Here is a 12433-nt window from a genome sequence, read left to right on the forward strand (position 1 = left end):
TCTCTTTAAATGTTGCTCCTAATTTCCTTATAGCTGCCAGTTCTGCTAGCGGAAGGGAAAGTGTCTCCTGCTGAATTTCTAGTTTTTGTAAGGCCATGATTTCAGGATCTCTTTTTCTTAAGGTCGCTCTTTTTGCTTCTTCATCAGCTAAATTATTTCTCTGACTCCCTCTCTGGTGTTCTTTTATATGAACTACTACTATTTTTCTTTAAGCCTTTTAAAGCTTTAAGTATCTGAATTATCAATTCCCCATGTACTAACCCTTTCTCTTGAGTGTTTATAAATCTCCTTTCTTTCCAAATTTTTCTAAAAGTATGAACTACACTAAAAGCATATTTGGAGTTTGTATAAATAGTCCCTTCGTGCCCTTTTAGTATTAATAATGCACAGAGTAATGCATAAAATTCACAGGCTTGTGCTGACTAGGAGGGACTAAACTTTTTCCTTTACCCTAAACTTTTTCCCACTTCACCTGAATGCCAACCCATGTCATTAATTTCTAGATTATCTTCTTCAGTTAAAGAATAAATTTTAAGTTTTCCTTCACAGGGTTTTATCTGTAAATTTAAGGCTATTATTCGATCTCTGCCTAACAAATTATTCTCGGCCTCTGGTATCAACAATAAATCATTTACTCTAAATTTGTCATCTGTTTCAATTTGTACTCTTTTTATTACAGGAACAGGGAAAGCCTCTCCTGTAATTCCGATTACTGAAACTCACTCACGACTTATCTCACATCCCTGGGGTAATTTTGTCACTGTCGACCAAGAAACTCCTGTATTGACTAAAAATACAACTTCTTCTCTCTGAGGACTTACTTTTAGTTTTATTATCAAGGGGTCTTCTGGTTGTAATTCGGTCCTCTTCATTAAACAAAACTCTTGACCTCTCTGATTCTCCTGAGAAGTTTTCTCATCTTGCTGTTTCTTTCTGCAATTTTTTTGCAGGTGCCCCTTTTTATGAGAATAAAAACAGATGGGTCCCGCACTCTTCAAAGTGGGGCAAGAATTTTTTAAGTGTCTTTTCTTGTGGCGGGAAAAATGCACAGGTCCTGTGTTCCTAAAAATAGATCCTGACATCCGCTGTTTGTTTTTCCCTGCAGATTTTTCTGTATTCAAAGCTGCCTGCATTTCTTGAACTAGTGCCACAAAATTTCTGGCATCTGATTTCTGCTTTTTCTCATTTCTCTTTACAAACACCCTTTGTGCTTCTCTCTCAGTAACTCTTGAAGTCTCCTGTCCTGCCAGTCTTCTAATTTTTCTAGCTTTTTCTTGATGTCACCGCAAGATCTGGTCACAAACTGAATTTTTAACAGAACCTGCCCTACTGCAGTATCAGTATCTATACTTGAATATAATTGCAAGTCTCTTTTTAATCTTTTTAACCATTCTGCCAGGGACTCATATTTTTTCTGATGCTCATTCAAAGCTTTTCCTATATTATGTCTTTTAGGCACTGCCCTCCAAATTTCTTGATTTTCTTCCCTTTGGGATTCCTATTCATCCCAAAACCGTATTATCATCCCCAGTGGGCTGTCCTGAGGAATGCTGCCCCTCTGAGAACCCCCCTCACGGTTCCCAGATACCTCCAACCACTGCAAATTTTTCTTACAATCTACAGCCCCTGGGTCAAGGAACTTACTTTATCTCTTTAAAAGGAACTTACTTTTTCCCTGACTCATTCTTGGCGGCAACAAACTAAGAAATCCCCGGTGCCAGGAGAGTCTTAGTTTCCCACATTCACCTCGTGGCTCAACTTCCTCACTTATTACTTTGTCACACTGCCTTTTCAATCTACCTGTTCCACTCCTATATCTCCCTCTTTCTCAATCTATTAGCCCCGTCCTCTCACCATCTAATCACATACTAAATTGCCTGCTACCGACCCCTCCAAGGAAATTGAACCTATTCATTCACTCTCTCAGTCTCCCTACTGGGCAATCCCTCCTGCCCAAGGACCTTCCCACAGGTGCCTGGAGCAGGGATCCCCTCCTTCCCCCTGGGTCAAACCCTCCTGGGGTCCCCACTCATTCACTTTTCTTTCACTTCTCTCCTTTTCCGGCCGGCCTCCTCTTGGACAGCGTGAAAATGCGGTACTGGGAGGTCCCACCTGCTTCGGGGGTCTGGGACTGCACAGCCCCCGTCTTCAGACACTCCACACACACTCACACATGCATACAGCCGCCCCCGACCCAAAACCTTGTGATATTCACAGCCTCCTTTTCTCACGAGGGTCTTCGTGCACAAAGCAGTTTTCTATGGGTACTCTCCCTCCCATAAGCCGGCACTCTGATGGGAGCCTCTCCTGCGCGCTTACAATAATTAATTTGCTTATTTGTTATTGTAAAAAGAACTCTCTTTTCCCAAGGGAGAGTGGTCTAGCCTTGGGACCACTTAAAAGTCTGGTAGGGAGCTCCTTGCCAGAAACTATCCACCTCCCCGGAGTTGAGAGAGTCCCAGGTATCGGCACCAAAATTGTTATGTTTGCCCAATTATCCCATCATAAAAAAAAAGCTAAACAATATTAAAAGTAGTAACAATTTTAATTGAATAGTTTAGAAAATATATAAATAAGGGATATTTTGGTTCAAATAATAGCGCCACCTCACGTACGAGCTTGCTAAGTAAAATTACCCTTTATATGCCATGTGTCAATACCGTCTCCTCCTATTTTCGGTTCGTCATATCTCTATCTCTGCCCTCATTACCTCGCTTATCACACACACACCACGACTCGGTTTGGTGGTTGCACAAGTCTTTGGGGGTCGTCACTGATGAAGGTTCTGTAGTCTTCTTCTTTGTCCTTTAATTCACCTTTTGGTTACACATGCGCACCAAGCCAGAACAATGTAAGCCAAGACTAACGTATCACTGCATCTACATATCAAGACAATAAATCCCTTATAATTAGCATTTTCTTGGGACCCAACCTCTTGGTCATTTTTAGCAACTTCAGCTTCTACTATCTTAGTATCTTCAGCTTCTTTCTTGTGGTCCTTGAGAGCATCTGCTGGGAAGGGGGCGTGGAGCCACTCCTTTCACTCTCTTCTTTGGCATTACAACTTTTAACTATTAACTATTTTATTATTCTCAAATATTAATTACTGTATCAATATTGATTATTGTTTCAATTTTTATCAGCACGAATCATACCTATTTATCACAATTGGAACTCTTCATCTCTTCATGTTTTCATGTGTTATAGAGAAACAGAGTCTTTATAACTTTACAAGAGGATTACAGCCTTAAGATCAAGGTATCTCCTTATCCCTCCTGTCTGGGATCTAACTGTTCCTTTACTGACTTTGATGTTTTTATGTTGCTTTTTACATGCTTGTATGTAGTTCCTTTCTCTCACTCAAGGGAGGACTGAAGGACTGAACGAGTTAATATCTTGCTGAAGGCTTGCAGATGGTCAGACGGGGCTCGGTGTTTTGGGGAGTTGGGACCAGAGGGGAGGAGTTGATGGGCGAACATCTGGCCCTGGCCCGGGGCTGTTCCTGGGGCCCGGCTCGGGCCATGGGGCTCAGGCTAAGGCAGAGGTGAGGCTGAGCAAGATGTCAGAGTCACGGCTCAGCTCAGCATCGGCTCTGCGGCCTGCCCTGCCCTGCCTGAGGCCGACAGGCGAGGCTGGGCCGGGGCAGCCCCGGGAAGGGGGCGGCTCCACGGCAGGGCCGCCCAGCTGGGATACCTCTGTACCCAGCACAAGAGAAAGAGCTTTCCCGAGATTCTCCATCTTTAATGTGTGTTTTTCACAGAGGCGTACACAGCTTTCCCAGTCGCTCGACAGATTGAGCATTCAACAGAAACTGACGCCACTTCTGTAAACACCTCCCGTGCAAAACCACCACACAGCCCAATGAGGGGGCCCTGATGAAGGTGGAAGAGAAGAGTCTGACCTGGTTTCCTCTGGCAGCCTGGAGAACTTGCCCGCAGTGCACTGCCCTCAGCTGCCAGGCTCCAGCTGCTGTCCCTGGGCCGGGATCTGCAGGAGGTTCCCTGGAATGGTCAATCCTGAACTTGTACCCTATATTTCCGGGAGTGGGTCCTTAGGACCCTGCACAAAAAATGTGCTGCTAAACTTTGATTTCTTGTTCAAATCTAGTTTTCCCACTTGTATACCATAATTTGGCACTGGACATTCACCTCACAGCTTCCAAGAGGATTAATGCAATAATAAATTCAGTGTGAGCTGGTGCACTGACACACAGCAGAGGGATGGTTTAGAATTTCAGCAATGAAATTTCTTCTGAGAATGAATGCTGCTCTCATGGCTTTAATCCTTAGAAAGTTGCAGGTTGCATCTGAGTCATCCTCTATACTCCATTGGGACTCACACAGCAGCCTACAGTGGATTCCAAGATGGTTCCTACCCAGGCTGACATGTGCCTCAGGGATCTGGGATGCTCCTCCTGCAAACTGCTGGCCCTGGGACCAGAACTGTCACCTCTCTTCCCTGCTGACACCGTGTTTGTGTCCCCAGCTATGGAATCTCACATCCCCTCACCAGCCCAATCCTTTCAAAGGCAAACACTTCATGATCCAAGAGCTGATGGGGCTCCAGGAGAGGTGGAGAGGGACTTTGGACAAGGGCATGGAGTGACAGGACAAGGGGGAATGGCTTCCCACTGACAGAGGGTGGGGTCAGATTGGATATTGGTAAGAAATCTCTCCTTGAGGGTGGCAAGGCCCTGGCACAGGTTGCTCAGAAAGGCTATGGCCGTCCCTTGATCCCTGAAAGTGTCCAAAGCCAAGCTGGATGGAGTTTGGAGAGACCTGGCATAGTGGAAGGTGTCCCTGCTGGCAGAGAGACAGTCTGGGATCAGACAACCACAAAAACAACCCCAAGTGTTCCCAGGACTGAGGAGGAGCAGGAGCAGCTCTGGTGAAGGGCTGGCTGGGAGCTCACAGCACCCTGGTCACTGATAGCTTTCACTGCATCATCAAGGGGATTGGCAGTAATCAGGGTGGGCTCCAATTGCTGATAGCCTGGCTGCAAGCAACTGAGTGCTGTTCTTCCCTTGGGCTCTGTGAGCCTGCATTGGAATGACAAAAATGGGAATTCTTGCCTCAGTTGTCCTTCCTTGGGCCCAGGGAAGATTTTGGCAATGGCTCTGGAGCTCTTCCCAGAATGGGAGCTGTTTCTGACAAGCAGCCAGATGCTTCACCAGCACTGCCGGCACTGCCAGCAGCATTCCAGTGCCACCAGCATCCCCTGCATCCCTCTGCTGCTGGAGGGACATTGACACCTCTGACAAGAAAATAAGGAATAGTAGAGAGAAAGTGAATGGAGTATGGGAAATTTGGCAGGGAAGGAGTATTTCTAATGAGAAGGAAACGAGGAGCCATTTGCAAATTCTTCAGGTGGACTGTTGACAGAAGCCAATTCCTTTGTGGCAAAGAAAAAAAAATTAAGATAAATATCTCAGAGGGAGTGGAGCTGTGACATAGCCAAAGTTGTAAAATAACTTCCACCTGCCCTATGACCCAACCAAGCCTTGGGGAGCAGCACCAGGACAGAGTACAGACAGGAGCCAGCAGGACGGGAATGGGGAGCTCCTGGTGACCTGGGCACTTTCTCCTTCATGTCCCTGACCTGGCAGGAGCCGCTTTAGGACATGGATTCCAAAGTAGCAAGAGGGACCAGGAAGCGCCGCTGATCTGCACAGAGCCCTTTGCCTGCTGCTGCCCCACAGGGAACAGGTCAGTGGAATGTTTGCCTTCCTCCCTACCCCACCTTCCTCTCCTGCAGCAGCTGCTCTGTTCCTGACACCCACTCCCGCTGACCCCAGTGCCTCCTCCAGCTCCCCCCTCCTTTGCCCTGAGATTATCTTCCACATTCCCTGCTGAACAGCCCACCCCTCCCAACTCACTCCTCCCCACTGAATCCTTCCCACTGCAGGGAGCTGCTGAGGAGCCACATGCTCCATCCCTGGATTCTCCAAGCACTCACTGCCCAGCCACTCTGACCACAGCCAGGGGCCACATCCCACTGCCTGCCCAGCGTCCATCCATGGAGGTGACCACCGTGTCCCCATCTCCTGCCTCACCCACTGAAGGAGATGATCTGTGTGCAACAGATGTCACCACCGTGGCCATACACAGTGTGACACTGCTCATCTGCCTCTGTGGGCTGGCCGGGAATGGGGCTGTGCTCTGGCTCCTCAGACTGAAAACCTGCAACCTTGGCATCTTTGACCTGGCTTTCACTGACTTCCTCTTCCTCTTCTTTGCGGTCCCCTCTGCGCTCCTCTTCCTGGTGGAGGATGTGTCCTGCCCTCCTATCCTGCCCTTGATGTACCTGGACATCCTTTTCCAGCTCTCAGTGGTCTCCACCTACAGGGTGCTCTGGATGATGCAGAACACCTTTATGTGGTACAAGCTCTGCTGGCTCTGCTGCTGCTGGAAGCCTTCTCTGCGCCTGGTGTGGCTGGTGCTTATTTTCCAATTCTGTGCCTTCTTCGCTCTGTTTGTTGTCATTCCCACAGTGACATTCCTGTGCCCATCACATGAGCAGCAGCACTGCCGGGCAGCTCTCATCTCCATGTACACCCTCATCCTTCTCCTCGTCGTTGCACCCGTGTTCATTTCCAGCACAGTCAGCTTCATTAACGCCAGGCAGAGCTCCCAGCAGAGGTACGCCATCATTATCTTCCTCATTGTGCTCCTCAATCTCATCCTCAACCTGTGCGATTTCCTGCAGCAGCTCGGTTACATCACTGTGTCCTCACAAGTTGTTTTCCTGCTCACCTGCATCCACAGCAGCATCAAACCCTTCATCTATTTCTTGGTGGGGAGGTGCTGGAGGCCCTGCTCCATGGACCCCCTCCAGCTCTCCCTTCAGAGGGTCTTTGAGGAGGCAGAACAGCGTCTTTGAGGAGGCAGAAGAAAACAGGGTCTTTGAGGTGGCGGAAGAACACATCGCCCACAGTGATGAGTCCATCATGGACTCACAGCGGTCTGGGCACTTCTCGCGATCCGCCCTAGTGAATGGGTAACGCGGTGATTTTAAGGTGCAAAAAGAACCAACAAAGGCACAGGGCATTTGCGGGGGGGGGGAACCAGGGAAAAAAGGAGAAGATAAGGAAAAGAGGGAGGAAAGGATGGGAGATGGGTATAGCTACCGAAATGTGATGCAGCTTTTATCCTTTGAGGTCCAGCCGTCAAAAGCTCTCCAGGCCACGTCCAGGGAGATCTCAAAAGGCACAGCTGACCAGGACCCCAGTTATTCCATCTTTTGTTGGGGGAAGGGGAATGGTTTCTCAGCTGAAACAAAGGTCTTCGAGGGGTAAAAGAATAGGGGGAACACAAACTCAAGCCAGGCAACAGGTACCATTGTTTTCATGGCTCAGTACTCACACTGCGCTTACTTCTGGGCAGCTTTTCCTCCCCACACTGCACACCTCCCCCGAGTTGAGAAGGGTTCAGTCCCAGTCTCTGGAAGAAGATGCGAGGGGGGTTTTCTTGCACAGGGGTTTCTTGTCTTGGTTCCTTGATGAAGAGGCCTACATCTCTGCTTGTCTGCCATGATGGTGGAAGGCAGGCGAGAGGGGTCTTCTCTTGGAAGAGGGACCACCCCAAAGCTCAAACCAGCCAGGCCAGGAGGTGGGGAGAAAGTCCAGGTCCATTGTTCAGAAAGGGCAGGGTGCCCCTTCAAGATCAGCTTGGCGTGTTAGAAAACAACACCTGTGGACACATTGAGCTAAGAAGCACGTAATTCCCCCCATCCCACCAGCTCAACAGCTTTTAACTTTTCGGTGGTCTTCCTGGCAATCATGAGGCAAACATGAAGGATATTTCGGACAGACTCTCACAGCACTTTGATCCCTTCCACTGCTCTGCTGTAGGAGCTGAGGAGAGTGGCTGACGGTTTCCTTGAGCCTCCTGATGAATCAATATACACAGGATCACCCTCCCTGTGGGGCTGTATTCCTGCAGGAGAAGGGAGCACAGGCATTGTCTTGGGTGATTTCTGTGGGATGCTCTGCAGGGAGCACATTGGAGCATGGCTTTCCTCCTCCCTCCTGGATCCACATGGCTCCAAGCAGTGCAGCTGGGCTCAGTGCTGTTCCCCAGCTCCATTCCCCATGCAATGACCCTCATGGCCTCGGCCCCAGGGAATGAACTCCATCTCCTTTGGCTCAGCAGATGACTTTCATGGTGTTTTCAGGGAGCTCTTGCATGCAAAGAATGGGACGCCTTAATCCCTGGGGACACACCCAACATGGGGTGGCAGTGATTTCCCAAATCCCTGCAGGGCTGGTGCCTCTGGATGGCAGGAGAGGGGTTGGGATCACACGGAACATCCTTCCCCTTCTGTCTTTTTCTCATTTTTAAAAATTGTTTTAAGCTTATGAGTTTTTCTAATAAAAGTACTGTGTTCATGTCGAGAGTTGTAATGCTGATCTCTGACCATTGTGGGCAGTCAAAGCCCGAAGCACTGCACAAGCTCCGGGAAGGCGGGACGGAGGCGGAGCTGTGTTAGAAAAGCGGAATGTGTCTGAATGTGGGGGTTGGATTACCAAGAGTATACAAATCCTGTTATTATTTTGGGCAGTGTGCCTCTGGCCATGCCTCTGACTGCGAGTGAGCATTGAGCGCTTTCCATTTTACCTTATTTTGTCCCTTGATGTAGTTTAATAAACTTCTAAAAATTTTAAGTGAGCCATCATTTCTCACAACAAAGAAAACAAATCACTTGATTTTTACGGGAAAATGAAAAAGATCAAAAACTCAGAGGTTGTGGAGCTCTGTGGAAGCCAAAGATGTAAAACCATCTCCTACTGCCCTGTGATTCCACCGAGCCCTGGGAAACAACAGCAGGACAGGGCACAGAGAGGAGCCGGCTGAATGGGCAGCTCCTGGTGAGCTGGGCACTTTCTCCTTCATGTCCCTGACCTGGCAGGAGCCGCTTTAGGACATGGATCCCAAAGGAGCAAGAGGGACCAGGAAGCGCCGCTGATCTGCACAGAGCCCTTTGCCTGCTGCTGCCCCACAGGGAACAGGTCAGTGGAATGTTTGCCTTCCTCCCTACCCCACCTTCCTCTCCTGCAGCAGCTGCTCTGTTCCTGACACCCCCTCCGGGTGACTGCAGGGCCCTCCCCAGCTCCTCTCTCTCCTCCTGTGCATCCCGTCTGTATCCTAATAGAGAAATGGGTCATGTGAAAAACGCCAATCACTTGTTTTTAAAATTTTTTAAAAGTTTAATAATAATAAAATGGCTATTAAAAGAGTAATACAATTAGAGTAATACCAATTTGGACAAATTAAGTTTGGACAATATGAGACAATAAAAGCAAAGAATTACAGACGTCCAGGTACCTTTTTCTGGGCATTTTGAGCTGAAAAAGGACACAGGTTAACAAAGGATTAACCCTTATGAACAACACCCCGTTGTATATTCATACACTTCATACATGATGTATAAATTCCATTCAAACACAGGATTCTGTCTGGTCTTCATCAACTTTTTCCTTCTAATCCTAATAGTGCCTTCGAGGCGGGAAGAAGTTTGTTTCTTCTGATAAGAAGGCAATAAATTCTTTTTCTCTGCAAGATCTAGGTGTCCTGTGGCTGCTGTCTCGCTGCAAGTCCTTTCTTTTAAACAAAGCTTCTACATAGCTTAGTTCCTATTTTAACAATTTTTATAACCTAAAACTATATTTAACACAGTAATTAAGAGAATTAATACAGCATTACTTCTAGCACATCACATATAATATTAATTTTATTTTTTGCAAAAAGCCTATCTTAAAATACATGCATTTTTCACAATCCCCACTCTTATTCTTTGTAAATCATTTGGCTTGAGCAATATTTCTTATCTACTTGCATCTTTTGGACTATGCTGGCAAAATAAAACAGGGGATTACACAAGGAAGAAATATAGAAACAGTTGTAACACAAAATGAAAGATCTTAATTTCTTCTAATACATTCCCCCACCAGCTAGATTTTAACATTGTTTTCTAATTTTTTTGGACTGTTACCTGGGTTATTATATGCATATATATATATTTTTCTTCTTTGATTTCTTTTGCTTTTGCTAGAATGACTTTTCTGTGGTCATCAATGTTCAACAATCTGCTATATTGAACTTTCCACAAACACCCCCTTCTTTGGCCTATAAATAGTCTAAAGCTAACCTATTCTGATACCCTACAGTTTTTGTTTGGCTTAGCTGACTTAATATTAACTCTAATGCCTGGGCAGCCTTATTTGCTATCATTTCTCTAAGTGCTTGGAGTCTTGTAATACGACTCAAGAGATAATTTGGAGTCAATAGAGATTTAGATTGCTGTGCTGGTTTTACCTTTTCGTTTATTATTTGTTTTTTTACCAAATCTTGAACCGTATCTTCAAGATTAAATTTAAAACAAATCCATCTCTCTCCTTTTGGACATTCAGTTCCAAATCTATTACTGCTTTTTCCTAAGTTTCTTGTAATCCAATCATTTACTCCATTTTGCTTACAGGTTCTTAATTTGGATGGGTTATAACAGTGGCTGTTGACATGGGTGTGTGTAATAAAGGAGGAACTTTGGTTTCTTTCTATGTGATGCTTTCTGTAGCATTTGTGACACAATCTTGCTGGTATCCTGAAAGGGAAAAGACAACAAATGAGTGCCAGAAACAGGAATAACAGAGGCCCAGTATGGCTTATACTCCCACCTCTCATGCCTGTGAGGCTGCAACCCACAGCAGGTGTATTTGATCTTCTCGGTGGCGAATACAGAGGCCAATCTGGTCTTGTCCTCTATTTTCTTGTTACTTTCTCTTAACTAATTTCCAGGCAAATTGTTTTTGACACCGTTTAACTGTAGTCTCTTACTGTTCCTCAGGTATCTCTCATTCAACAGGCACTAATAATTTCCATCCACTAAACAGAGTTATTACCTTAACACTTTATGCAATAAGAGCATAAATTTTGCAGACCACAATACTAATTACTGTCACAATTTAGGCATTTACTTATAACCCAGCTAGCATGTCCAGTATTGGAATGAATCAAATAAAGTTTACTAATGGAAATGGTAATTCCCCTTCTCTCCTCTACAGTTCTCAGGCTAAGATCAGAATACAAAAACAGTCTTGATCCTTCTATCTGAAGTATTCCTCCTCCAAGGAGATATTTTATTCAGGCTGTGCTCGAAACCAGTGATATAAGCATTATCTTATTTCTTAATTCAGTGTTATTCTTTTTACATTTCTTGGATCATTTGGGTTTTCCCAAACTATTACCACTCGGTCTCCATTGGAAAGTCAGTTCGGTATCACCGGGTTTAAATGTGATAGACCATTCCTCAGGTTGCTTCACAAGTCCTTTGATTTTGCTGGTGTGAATTCACCCTCTTTCCATGATTCTGATTGTTGCTTCAGTAGTACCTGGAAAGGACTTCTTAATAGCACAGGAATAAAAGAAAGATAATACTGCATTAACTTTTACCATTTCCTTTCTTCTAAACTTTCTGGGTTTAGCTAAAAGCTTTCTCTATAGCAGCCTCTTCTTCTATCCAGCTGTGCTACTAGCTGCAGAGGCAAATTCTTCTTTCTGTGAGTTGCAGTTAGTTAAATAAGAATGCTAGACCAATTTTAACATGAGATGTATCACATCTATTGCTTTTACTTTTTTGGGCAGCATTTAATTGTTTTAGCCTTACAAATCCATTCTTCAGGAAAAACTTTTTCTTTAACAGCAAACAAAACACAAAAAATTGAAAAAAAACCAAAAAAACTTCTTACTTAAGAAAAACCAACTACTTTGTGAGGTTTGGAGAGTCATCAATCTCTGCTTTGATTTTATCTTTTAGTGCTAGGCCCTTCTCCCTCTCTTCACAGGCTTGCTGTCAGTGCTGTTCTTGGCCTTTTCCCGGTGCTGCCACTTGGCTGCAGGGCCGGAGCAGGGGAGAGCAGCCGCGGGCATGGGGACCCTGGGGATATGCCTTGGGTGCCTTTTGCCCTTTCTCTCTCTCTCTCTCCCTCTTCTTCTCTCTCTTTCTCTTTCCTTCTCTCTCTCGGCCCACTTACCGGGCCCACATTGCCATCCTGGGCTCGGGACCCCGACAGTCTGAGAGCCCCCCGGCAGTTCCGCCCCGGAGCCAGCCCGCTCCTGTCCACAAACCTGTGTCCTGTGCTGCCAGCACCGCCCGGGGCACCTCCATGGATCGGTCCCTGCCGCAGCCCCCGAGACCCCGCTGCTCGTAGGGAGCGCTCGGACACCTCCCAAACTGACAACCCCAAACCTGGCGTCCCCAGGTGCTCCTGACATTCTTTTTCCTTCTCTAGTCAACTTATCCTCTTTTCTCTTCAAGGAGGGCCCGTTCTGCTAACGCCTTTCTGGACCTCAGTTCGGCATTGAATAACCTCTTAACAACCATGTGTTGTGCCTTTCAAGCAGGAAAAAAAAAAATTTTCATCCCTCAATCTAGCTGT

General features: G+C 46.2%; 1 protein-coding gene across 1 annotated transcript; it reads left to right on the forward strand.

Annotated features, from left to right (window-relative positions):
* Nucleotides 1-6015: 6015 nt before the first annotated feature.
* LOC131559421 (mas-related G-protein coupled receptor member H-like) lies at nt 6016-6879 on the forward strand. Its single transcript, XM_058807769.1, has one exon. The coding sequence runs from the start codon at nt 6016-6018 to the stop codon at nt 6877-6879; it is 864 nt and encodes a 287-aa protein (XP_058663752.1).
* Nucleotides 6880-12433: the final 5554 nt, after the last annotated feature.

Source organism: Ammospiza caudacuta, chromosome 6, assembly GCF_027887145.1.
Source record: "Ammospiza caudacuta isolate bAmmCau1 chromosome 6, bAmmCau1.pri, whole genome shotgun sequence".
Taxonomy (NCBI): domain Eukaryota; kingdom Metazoa; phylum Chordata; class Aves; order Passeriformes; family Passerellidae; genus Ammospiza; species Ammospiza caudacuta.

What these genes read in the sequence shown, in the direction of transcription:
- LOC131559421 (XM_058807769.1), top strand. Translation starts at nt 6,016, where the DNA reads ATGGAGGTGACCACCGTGTCCCCATCTCCTGCCTCACCCACTGAAGGA.